This window comes from Meles meles, chromosome 6 (genome assembly GCF_922984935.1).
Source record: "Meles meles chromosome 6, mMelMel3.1 paternal haplotype, whole genome shotgun sequence".
NCBI classification, from domain to species: Eukaryota; Metazoa; Chordata; class Mammalia; order Carnivora; family Mustelidae; genus Meles; species Meles meles.
The window spans coordinates 62,014,380-62,026,978 of record NC_060071.1 but is presented as its reverse complement, the minus strand read 5'-3'; the positions used below and the strand labels follow the sequence as shown (position 1 = coordinate 62,026,978).

The window sequence follows — 12,599 nt, the reverse complement described above, 5'->3', positions numbered from 1 at the left end:
CACATCACATTTCAGAGGGATCTAGTTCCCTTGCTGGATAGTGAAAGCCGTTATCAGGTTTTACCTATCTTTGTATCTCCAGGGCTAAGGAAAAGTGGAAGTACCTAGAAGACACTTAAATGTCACTGCACTGAAATTCTTGAAGAGAAAGTTACTAATGGTATCTGTCCTGAAAAAAAACTAAGTAATCCATATAATTCAAGCAACCAAAATTCTGAAACGCTTTTACATATCATTAAGAGAGCAAACCCAAAACTGACCCCTAACTCCAAACTCACAAAGTCAATGTAATTCACAACAACAGCAAAAAAAGTTTGCTGACTTTATGCCAGAACTCTTACACTAAAAGCTATCCGAAAGTTGACCAAACCCAATACCATCTTTTTAAATGAGAAATATTAAGTCTAAAATTCTAGGAAGTAGAAAAGTAATATAAATCTACATTTATGAACACGTACTATAAATCTATAAATTATAAACATTTAGTTCCATATTATGGACAGAGACTGAATGACAATACTGCATTTCTGGCATTTAAGACTGTATTATTTCTCTTCCTTAATCTTCATATGTGATAAAACTACGTCAATTTTCTTATGTTGATCCACTAATGCAGTCTCAAGATAAACCCAGTCTGACTATGAAGCTTTATTTCGTATTTAGTTCACTGAATTGGGTTTGATTTGCTACTTCTTGAAAATTCTCAGCCATTATCTCTCAGTATTTCCTCTCCTCCGTGATCTTTTTTGGAACTGTGAGCTGTTACGTTGGACTTGTTCCTTTAACCATTCATGTTTCTTAACATGAATGTTAAGAATTCCAATTTTATAAACTCTATCTTTGAGTTCAGCCTCTTGTCTATAGCAGAAGATTTTAACCTTTTGTGCCAATAGACTTCTTTGGCTGACTGAAGGCTACAGCCCCCTTCTCAGAATAATAATAAAGGCCTAAAACAAAATACATAGGATTACAAAAGAATCATTTATACTGAGATAGCTATCAAAATATTTTTAATTTTGACACAGCAATAGCCATGCTTTATTAAGATACATAAAAGCTCTACCAATGGCTTCATAACCATAACTTCATTTATTTATTTATTTTTAAGTAAGCTTTACACCCAAAAGGGGGCTTAAACTCACAACCCTGAGATCAAGAGTCACATGTTTTTCTGAATGACCCAGCAAGCCGTCCCTACTATAACTTCAAAGTAGTAATGACTCAAAGCACTATTTCAATAAACGTGTAACAAATGAACAGCAACTGAACCATAAGAAAAAAAATCTGACTTATTGGTGTTACAGGGTGAATGGTATCCCTCTAAAAAAAAATAGTTGTGTTCAAACTCTCTACCTCAGAACATGACCCTACTTGGAAATAGGGTCACTACAAATGTAATTTATTTAGAGGGGGTCATACTGGAGTAGAGCCGGCTCCTAATCCAATAAGACTGGTGTTACATGGCCTCTTGAAGACACAGAGACACACAGGCAGAACATCATGTGATGATGAAGGCAGGAAATGCAATCAGGCAGCTGCAAGCCAAAAAATGCCGAAGACTGCCATCAACCACCAAAAGCCAGGAAGGGATAAGGAAGGATTCCCCTACTGGTTTAATAGGAACATGGCCCCGCCGACACCTTGATTTTCGACTTTCAACCTCCAAAACTGAAACAATAGATTTCTGTTGTTTTAAGCTATCCAGTTTGTGGTACTTTGTTACATTACAGCAGCCCTAGGAAACTAACTGCTGTCACAAGTATCTCTAATGCTACTATGGTTTGTTGGAAATTCCGTCAATTATGAATGTAAGCAAATTTCAATTACAGATTAGTAAAAACACTCTTAATTCTAAGAACCCTATGTCTGAAGCAATTTAATAACTCAGTCTAAGATCCATTACTAATGAACGATGTTTTAACAAAAATAATGAACTACATTTAAACAAAAATACATGAACAGCTCTTTTTCATCTCACACCATACTGAGTGCCACAAAAACATCTCAGGGATTTGTAATGACTTTGGCTCTCAACTCTAAAATGAGATGCAGCTAGGACATAAAACTTGTCATAAATAGTGAATTAAATCTAATTATTAAAGAATGAAAAAATTCACTATCTGTGTTAACTTCTTAAACTTATTACGTGTAAAATTATCCCTTAGTCTTAGATTAATATGAATAACCAAATGAAAAGACTTTTGACACTTCTTAGCCAGTAAGTAAAGCATGAGAGAGCTGGTCTCTTGTTAGTATATTCCTTTTAGAACTACTCAAGTTGGTTTAAGCCCAATAGTCTTTTGCTCACTTATTCATCCAGGGGCCATATTTTTTAAAAGAAAAAAAAAAAAAAAAAAAAAAAAAAGAACAGTACAATGTTCTCTACCTGTGAGGTATATACATTATCAAAGACATGTGGCTATTAAGCCAAAATAATAAAGTCGTAAAAGATTACGAATGTACTAATTGTCTCCAAATTCTTTTACCTCGGCTCTTCAAAATTCATGCTTTTACTTCAGTATCCTACCAGATCTCTACTGAAAATCTTTCATTTGCTTAAATATGTCAAAAACAACAACATAATAAAATTAATCAAAAAAATTATCAATTAACAAATACATATGTTTGCCTATCACTGAATTATTTCAGGGTAATTTAGTACAAGAAGGACCTATAATGATGCTTAGTTCAAAATGCTCAAATGAAATGAGCAAACTGAGACCCACAGAAGCTGCACTTGTCCAGAATCCAGAATAATTAGTAACAGCTAGGACAGAAAGGCATCTCCCAATTCCAAGTCCAATGCTCTTTATGTTACACCATACTACATAAAAACTAGTTAAAAGTTAAGTAAATTATCTGCAAAAGCCTTTTATATGATCACTTTAATTCTATTCATAACATGGTATTTAAAAACAGTCTGGCTGCCCAAAACCTAACAAGTTTTGGGGCTTGGGGTTTTTTTAGTTTGGGGGTTTTTTAAATCAATTTTATTTTACCACCCCGGGCATTTTAAAAATAGGAAAAGGATTTCATTTCCACCTTCAAATTTGGCAAACATGTTTTCAAAGAGAACTGGACACATATTTCAAGACATAAGCACTCTCATGTGAATTTTTCTTTTCTAAAGAGCAATATAGCAGAAAAAACTTAAAATTCACATCTCCTTTAACTCCATTCCTAGACTATCTTAAGCAAAGAGTAAGATTTGGATGATGACAGACTAAGGATCAAATGCAGCATTGTTCAGGAATAACAGAATATCTAACAATAGCAGCCTGGTTAAAACTAATGTATGTTATATACTGAACATAAAAACTATGCCATTGAAAACTATGTTCTGGGGGGACGCCTGAGTAGCTCAGTCATTCGTTAAGCGTCTGCCTTCTGCCTTCCCACTCAGTTCACCGTCCCGGGGTCCTGGGATCTAGCCTTGCATTGTCTGCTTCTATCTCTACCACTCCCCCAATTCTCCCTCTCCCACTCCCATTGCTTGTGTTCCCTCTCTCACTTTGTCTCTGTCAAATAAATAAAATCTTTTTTTAAAAAAGTATACATGTATGTACATAAAATAATACAGAAAAAAATCCATCATAGTGCATGGTACATAGTAAAAATCCAATAAATGAAAAGGATTCATCATCAACATCAGTGGAAAGGTTTGATTATAGTGTATCAAATGTTAAACTTGTTATCTGAGCAATAAATACACAAATAAATTATTACTTCCTTTAAGGACTAGTTTGTACATTATCTTAAATTACTACTTTTGCAAGAAGGAATTTTTTTTTATTGACTCTTTAAGTCAGTTCCAGTTATTACTGAAGGTTGGAAAAGAAAAGCAGACTTTTACAAACCCTTCCTCAAATCTGGCACTGCATAAGATAAAGTCTTACATATAATAGATCCTTCATTAATTATTGATTAAATATACACTCACAATCAACTTTTGAGAGCTACCTCTCCACACCAAACTCTAATTTCAAGTGATACAGCATGTATTAGAGGATTTCAAAATGAGGTCTCTAAAGGCCTTACTGGATTTTTCCACAATGGTTACTGGTTTCCCAAAATATTGGTGATTTTCAGTCTTTAAAAAGTTGAAATCAAGTGAAAACACATTTAAGTGTTAAGAACAGTCTCTAATGTAAGTAAATTCCTACTGATTGTGGCTTCTAAAAAAGGAAAAGAGAAGGTAAAAAATATATATATGAAAGGCCCAGATAAAATCCGTATTATGGGGGAATTTTACTATGCTGAGGCTTTAAGTGTGTCTGCCATAAATACGTATCTTTTGTTGCTTCTTATTATATACAACTATAAGTAATAAATTACCTTTATTAAAGTAATAAATTATCATTTATATATTAAAGATAAGATAAATTATTGGAATAAAAACTACATTCCAAAGAAGTTCACACTTTGTGGCTTAGCTAATGAACAATGTTGGCTCTAATAAAACTGATTACCAGATGAACACATCGCTTCCTGAAATTTAAAAAAAAATTTTTAAATAAAACCTCCAAGAGTTTGTCCCCATTAACTGTTAACATCTCATTAAAAAATACATATGCTAAAATATTTTTTACTGTTCTACCAAAACTAACATAACAAAGCCCTAGGGAATAACTTTTTAATAATGCAGGAGAAATTTCTGAAAACAGAATTCTAAAAGTCTCGGTGAATGAGGTACTATCCAAGGTGTCCTATATCAAAATCTTTTAATTTTTTTAAGTTAAAAATAAAAGGCAACCCTCTCAACTTGCCTTTTGGTGTCTCAAATATCAACATCTTTGGGATTAAAAGTACTGGGAATTGTTCACTGATTTTCAGTGTAACAGCATATCATCCACCAATATCACTACATGAAATACCTGCATTCTTAATCTGCCCATAAGTATTAGAAAAAGAGTCCATTTAAAAACAATGTATTTTATGCATGTGTCAATTCACCTTCCCTCATTTTTCTATTAGATGCATCCAGAGAGGAAATATTAACATTTTACTTTAAATATGGTAATTTGTCTTGTCCCATCTCTAAAATAGAATTTGACATTTTGATCCAGGCTACTTTCTTAAAAGATACCAGTAAAAATTATCGTCCTTCCGTTCAGGATTTTTAGCAGTTTTTCCCCTAACTAAGTGTTATCTGAGATACTTCTTGATCTCTCTCAAAGTAGGTCTAATCTGCGGAAGGCAGTGAGACAGTGCTGTGCACTGTGAATGGACAGCCAGGTATTTTATGAATGGAGGCGATCACGTGATCCCAGCACCTCCCCGAACTGATATTTCCCACATAACTGTGTCAACATTCTGAGAACAGGGGTAGTTGTTTGTGTGTGCGTATGTTTTTTAATTTAACCTATAACTTCTAATTCTCCTTACTTCCTGATCTCAAAAATCTACATGAAGACAGACAGTCAGACTTTGAATTTTTATCCTGGGAAATCCTTTCAAGATGTCCAAGGTGATGGATGTTTAATTATTTTTTTATGAATGAAGAGTGTGCTATGCAAATGAGGGCGATTCACAAAAAGAGAGAGAACATGGCGGCCACTTCTGCTTCTAGACTGCACTGACACTGCAGCAATCTACCTTCTCCCACACCCGCTCATCAGAAGTGTGTGTCGGGGGTGGGGGGGTTGGGTGGAGGTTTGAGGAGAAACGCTGTTTGGCATTTCTCAAGCTATTTTATGTTAAACAGGCCTAGGCTTTGGATTTTAAAATTCTCTCAAAAAGGTCTGACTCGAGGAATGCACTTTATTTAAAGGAATGCATCCTAGAACTAGTCCTAACTCTCTTAACTCTTTCCAATCCTCCAAAGATAAACAAAACTTGAACTTAATTACAAGAGAACGGACGCAAATATTCTGCACGGAATTAAATCCGGTCTCCGTAAAAACTGTTACCGCACCATTATTCTTGCAGGTAGCCGTTACCTTGAAGCAAAATATTTATAAGGCAACATATTTCGTTTGGAAAACAAACCGCCCAAATAAACACAAACTTAAACCATGACACTCTAGAAGTTAATGAATGAAGTCATCAACACATTCAGCAATGTAAATACTGTTAAATCAACGTAAAGGGTGGTTCTCAATACAGCCATAGGATAAAAATTAACATTCAATAATTTTTCTATGCCCCTGATAAAGGCATACCCAGCATTCGCAAAGGTAAAACGTAACAGTTCAACGTCTCCCACACTCCAGGTGTCCTTCGTTATTAAATTCTAAAAATGTTTCCCTAGTTCCATTTTCTACATGAAGCTTACAGGTCATAAGTTTAAAAGGGGGAGGGGGGAGGTTTAATCGGTATTTAAGAGTCACTGACTCATCGAATTAAGATTCAAGAGCAGTTTGCTGCAGGAGGTGCTCCCACACATTAGCTTCCAAGTAAAATAGCTATAAAAGAAGCAGGATGGATATTCAGGGTATGTGGACTGGTATGCTAAAGTGAAAAAGGCCAGGCCAGGGGTCTTCGAGGCAAACAAGTAATTTCTACCCCGCCACCATCCGTCCACATTAGTCCATCTCATAGGCGTACAATTGCCATCCCACCCCAACACTCAATAACCTCCCCCAGAAGTAAGCAACTAAACGCGGGGGGGGGGGGGAGAGGTGGGGGGGCTGCCATTAAATGGCTAAAGAAATCAAATGTTATCTCCAGAACAAGATGCACCGAACTCTCCAAGCTTGCAAGCTTTCTGGCACCCAAGTCTCAGAGGGGTCGGAAGGATTGGGGCGGGGGGGGGAACTAATCAAGATCAATGAGGCGCTTACTCGTTGTCAGAAGTCGCCGTCTCCTCGCTCATCTTTCCCTCACCGCGATCCGATCTGGAGATGGAGGAGCAACAGCAGGCGGAGGAGCAGCAGCAGCACCGAGGGGCAGGAGGCAGCGGCGGCCGGGGGGGCGCGGGTGCAGCGGCTCAGGGGCCTCACCATGGTGGATGCCTCACCCGGAACGGTACCCCCCCAGCCGGGAACCCCGGCCACCCCCGCAGGGGGGTGGCGGCAACAACCTCCGCCGTGGCGACCCCAGCCTCTTCCTCCGCCTCAGCGCCCAGCCAAGGGATCCGAGGAGGCCAGGGAGGGTGGGTGGAAAGGAAAAAGGGCAGAGGGGCTGCGAAGATTGACTGGAGAGCTGCTCCTCCCGCCACCGGGGTGGAGCGCGGCGGGGTCCGGCCAGGAAGGAGCGGGCGGGCGGAGAACCCGGGAGCAGAGGCGGCGCTTCCCTCAGGGATGCGGCGAGGAGGAAGCAGAGATCCGTTCGGTGGGGGCCGGCGAGAGGGTGCCGAGCCCAGGCTCCAGGCGGCGGCGGCGGCGCGGTCCTGCCGGAGCCCACCCCACCATCTCCCACCTCGCCGCCGGCTACCCGCTTAGCGCCGGGAGGCGGCCGGGGCGGTCCTTAGCCACGAGCGGGACCGGGTGAGGGGCCTCGCGGCGGCGGATTCCTCCAGACACGCTCCAGCCGGGACGCCTCCAGGAGGGGGAGGAGGGGGCGGCGGAGAGCGTGTGAGGCCAGGGCAGGCAAGCCGATCTCCCCCACCCGGGTCGGAAAAGAGCAGGCGCACCCAGGAGACAGGGTCCCGGGAAGCAGCGGGAGAGCGAAGAGAGCGACCGCAAGTCCCCCACCAGCCGGTGCCCACCAGCAGCTCGGCGGGCCAGCTCCTCACACCCGCCAGAGGGGAGCCGTGAGGGGGGCGGCGGAAGCGCTCACGCCGCCCGCTCCTTCCGCCGCCGCCACCGCTGCCCGAACCGGGGGCGCCCAAGGGAGAAGGAGGCGAAGTAGTCCCTGGCGACTTCTCCCGGCCGCCTGCCTCCCCCGGGGGCCAGAGCGGACACAGGGTGCGGTTGCCGAGCGTAGTACCCGGGCTGTGAGGGCGTGTGAGTAGGGCTAAAAGCTGCGGCCTCCGGGCGAATCACTGCAACTCGAAGTCGTGTGCAGCATAGCAAGTTTCAGGAAAGTAGTTCCCTCCTCCCTTCATTTCCCAAATCGTTGTCGAGCCACAGAGCGGGGAAAGGAGGAGGGAGGCGGAGGGATATGCCAGGCACCGTGTTCGGTGTGCGTGCGCGCGCTCCAAACTCTTGGCACGCCGCGAAAGGGGGCGGGGGCGTGAGCTGCACGGGGAGCTGCTTGGGAGGTTGCATTGTTGCGCCGCGTTACTCCCCGTTACTCGCTTTGGAATATCGGGTTGTTAGAACGAGGAGGCTAGAATGACAGTGTGTTCATGGAGGAAATTGGAGGCTGCTCTGTTTTGCCGTGTGTGTGTGTGTGTGTGTGTGTGTGTGTGTGTTGGAGGCTGCTCTGTTTTGCTGTGTGTGTGTGTGTGTGTGTGTGTGTGTGTTTTCCTTGCAGAGCAAAGAATGGAACTGGCATGAGTTCGTTTTTAGTTGGTGGGGGTTAGAGGGAGGGACCGTACAAAGAGAGCTCCGCCTGCTGTCCCTCTGGTTGCACTGCTGCAGTCCCCTAGCTGCATGTACAGCGGGAGTGCGTGTGCGTGTGTGTGTGTGTGTTAGAGTTAGTTTTAATACCTTGGATTATGGATAATGCGCGAGGGGTATGCTGTGCAGGGCATTCATCTCCGAAAGCTAGAGTGGTTGTTAATGGAGAACGACTTCCATTGAAGCCCAGAGTAGGCGTGTTACATGAATCTGGCGCAGCCAGAAGCACAGGAAATAACTCCCGCTGCGAGTGAGGTTGCATAACTATAGCGCAGAAGATGCCTCTGTGGCACGAACTGCTCGAAACGGAGGCGGGATGATTATTGAATAGGCAGCTGTCACTTTTGCATTGTTAGAGGACAATGTATGCGTTCATCTCGAAAGGTTTTTGCACAGAAACCTGCTGGGGTTTCAGCTGGCAGTCTCGGGTCTGCGGGACTAGAGAACTCACCGCCCCTGGCCCTGGCCTCTGCAAATTCTATCGTCCCTTCTACCTAGAAAGCCAGCCGTACGCCATCCGGCCTGGAGGCTGAGTCCTAAGTTTCTGACGCATCTCTCTAGCTATCAGTCTAGTTTTGTGTGCGGTGTTTTTCTCCTCATTTTCAGGTTTGTGTGGCCTGAGAGTAAATGCTGCTCCTGCCACTTTGAGGGGTAAAACAATTCCTGAGGATGAGGAAAGTGGGGCAATCTCCCAAACCAGCCAGCGCTCCTCGCCTGGCATCTGTCTCCAGGAGGTTTCAGGGTTGCTGCTTTCTATAGCGCATACACTAACCTGTTATTAAACAGTATTTTGCACATAGTAGGTGCTTAATAAATGAGGAGTAAAGGAGTTAAGCCTCTCAGGCGGACCCAAAAACCAGCCCACTGATTTCTGAGGTTTCTTTAATGTAACTCTTGCCTCTTTCCTGGGCAGCAGCATTTCCTTACTCAGAGTGAGGAAGGGGCAGTGTTGGTGGCTGGAAGAGATGACCTCTTTTACCTCTGAACATGAGTTTTGTTGTTCTTTGTTTTGTTTTGTTTTGATCTTGTTCCTGGGAAGACCCTGTTCCTGGAATGTTGGTACTGGCCTGCTCTCCTTCCTACTACTGCTACCCAGTTTGCCTTCTCAGATTTGAATCAAGTCCCATCAGTTATCATTTGTGTGTTCTAGTATATGTGCTGCCGAAGCGAGCACTCATTTGTGTGTTCTAGACAGGTTACTTAAACATTGCCCGTGGAAAATTGGGAGAATAGTACCTAATTCATAGAGCTGCTGTGCTGATTCATGAAGTAATAATATACGTGAAACCCTTAGAACAGATGAAGAGATCAATAAATTCTTGCTCTTACTCCGATTTTGTAAAATGGATATGATGGTACACTCCATGACAAGGGGGTGGCAGTGGCTTGGAAGGTTAAACTCAGCCTTGCTTGTTCATTCAACAAATAACTATAGACTTTCTTCTGTTACTACTCTTGCTAGACATATGGCCTGGCCCCTTAGCAAGCCTTATCCATAAATGATTTCTCTCAGTCATTATGGTTAAGTAAGTACAAGGAAAGTTGGGTCACTGGCAAAGGCCCCCTTTTCTTTTGAAGAAGTTTGCATCTGCTTGAGGTTCACCTGCATCAGGGAAAGGATCAATGACAGGCTTTGGGAGAAGATCTGAAAACCATCTTGGCTGTCCTGTGCAAGGCACTGTGCTGGCCACTTTCACACACATTACTTACCGAAACAGTTCCCAGTCCTATAACCAAGACACAATCACCAAACTGTTCCTCACCTCCAGTGTTCCCCATACCTCTCTCAGGACACATTTGTGTCCTTCTTTTTAAGGGTACATTTCTAGCCCTCCCCTCTCACCCAGTTATTGAAGATCTTACCAGCATTTTAGTAAACTATCTTAGTCTGAACAGAGAATTCTACTCTGAAACAATCAGAAATGGTCCTACATTCAGGTTCAAGGGTCAGGGGTCTTTCAGTCTAACTCACTGTCAGTAGCTATCTTAAATTAAGCTCAAGAGGCCTCACTGCTCTATCCCAGTGTCTGTACCTTTGCCAGTACAAGAGACAGAATGACCAAATGCAATGTGGGAGACCTTATTTGGATCCTGATTTAAACAAATACTTTTAAATTTAAGATCATTGGGGAAGCAAACACTAACTAGAGATTGATGATAATAAGGGATTTTTTTTAAGTATTAGTGTTATGATTGTGTTTTTTTAAGTCCTCATCTTCTATAGAAACATACTGAAATATCTGAGATTTGTTTCAAAATAATTCAGTAGGGTGAGGAGTGGGAAGAAGTAGGTAGGGGTAGAGATGAAACAAGATTGGCTACAGAATGATAATGAGCACATTCTCTTTATTATTTCACACATTTGAAATTTTCTATAATAAAAACTTTTTTTTTTTTTTTTTAATATGCTGCAAGTACTGCTTGAAAGCAGATTCCTTAGCCCCACTCCCAAGATTGGGATCAGCAAATCTGTAATGGAACTGACAAATCTGCTTTTCCAGAACTATGCCCAGGTTCTTGGTCCTTCTTAACCCTTCACAGTCTTCTACCTTTTTCCCTACAACTACTTTTCATCCCATCTCCAAACACATCCCTACCTAAGAATCTCGATTTCAGCAGCACCCAAAAAAGGGTGGCCCAACATCTATCACAAGCTAAGGCAGGTCAAGGCCAAAGGGCTAGTTCAGTAAGGGAAGCTGGATCTAATAAGACTTGAAAAACTATGTGAAAAGGTAAATACAGATGCAGGTCACAGTTTCACCTGAAGTTCCAGCTCCATTCAGCTGGCATAGCTATTAGTGAGCACTAGTCAAAGATTCTGTGGCCATGTCAGGGGTCATCAGGGCAGGGGCATGCTTGTATTTACTTGGGTGTGTTTTCTCAGGTGGGTCTGTGGGGAAAAGGCTGGTCACGTTGACTGCTGCTCACAGGTCGCTCACATTACTATTGTCCTCAGTTTTAGGTATTAACCATGGCCGCTTACAAAGTTGTTATAAATGATTAGTTATCAAAAGCATTTATGCACAACAGCACAAGCGCCAAGTGACTCCCACTATAGGACATCATCACGGTTAGGAAGATACTGGTGGTTTCTGGGTTCCAGGTGGGTATCAGACCACGGTTCATAAGGTCCGCAAAGGTGGCCTATCCTCATGGAAGCCCTGGCAGATGGCATGTAGCATTCCGACTCAAGGCCTTCTCCCTCTTTCCAGACCTCTCAGGCCCTAGTGATCATCTTTCTGATGAACTCAGACTTTATCTCCTCAAATTCTTTTCTTTTTGCCTTTACTGTTTTACCCTTGTATTGATAATTCTCTCTCTCTGATCTACCTCTTCCTGAGTTTATATTTGTTTTCCCAGTTAAATGTTAAGTGGCTCGAAGGCAGAGGCTGCATTTCATATATTTTTGATATATCTTCAGCAATCCTTTTGAGTAATGGAGGTTTTTCTAGTGAAATATGATAGCCATGCCAGTGTATGTATAAAAATGAAGCTGTAATGGGGTGCCTGGGTGACTCAGTGGGTTAAAGCTCCTGCCTTCGTCTCAGGTCGTGATCCCAGGGTCCTGGTCGAGCACCGCATCGGGCTCCCTGCCTGCATCTCTGCCTACTTGTGATCTCTGTCTGTCAAATAAATCAATAAAATCTTTAAAAAAAAAAAAAATGAAGCTCTATTGGCCAACATGGTGATAGAAATTCAGAGCCCCCTCCAGCTTCTTATTGCGACCTGAACACTACAGCAGCTCAGCATTTCACACATGCCGTCCCTTGCGCTAATAAGCTCTCAGCAGAGATTTGTATACTTGAAAAGCCAAAAGAGGAGATAATCATGCCAACATGTGAGGTTCTAACAGTGCATAAAATACATATTCAAATTTCTATTTCTAAACATTACCCCTGAGCAGATGTTTCAAAATTTTAAAACTGTAACTAGAATGTGCCTAGATCAAAGGGGATTGATTCTATTGATTCTATTTTCATGCTGTACTTTGTTTAATGAAAAATCTTTTTTTTCTTTCTTTCTTTCTTTCTCTCTCTCTCTCTCTTTTTTTTTTTTTTTTTTTTTTTTTTTTTTAGTGTAACCAGTCTCTTGGCTAATGAGCTCTGCCTCTCAGAGGAATTACTAAATGGTAACCATGTTTCTAAATAGTTTCCT

At 42.1% G+C, this 12,599-nt stretch overlaps 1 protein-coding gene across 2 annotated transcripts in view; it reads right to left on the bottom strand.

The window, feature by feature from the left end:
* SPRED1 (sprouty related EVH1 domain containing 1) overlaps positions 1–6,905 on the bottom strand; it is a 110,186-nt gene extending 103,281 nt beyond the window's left edge. For both annotated transcript variants that reach the window (XM_046009262.1, XM_046009263.1), the window contains exon 1: positions 6,783–6,905. In XM_046009262.1, coding sequence (XP_045865218.1) covers positions 6,783–6,814 — 32 coding nt within the window. In that variant the 5' untranslated portion in view covers positions 6,815–6,905. The remainder of the gene's footprint in view (positions 1–6,782) is intronic.
* Between the last annotated feature and the right edge of the window lie 5,694 nt (positions 6,906–12,599).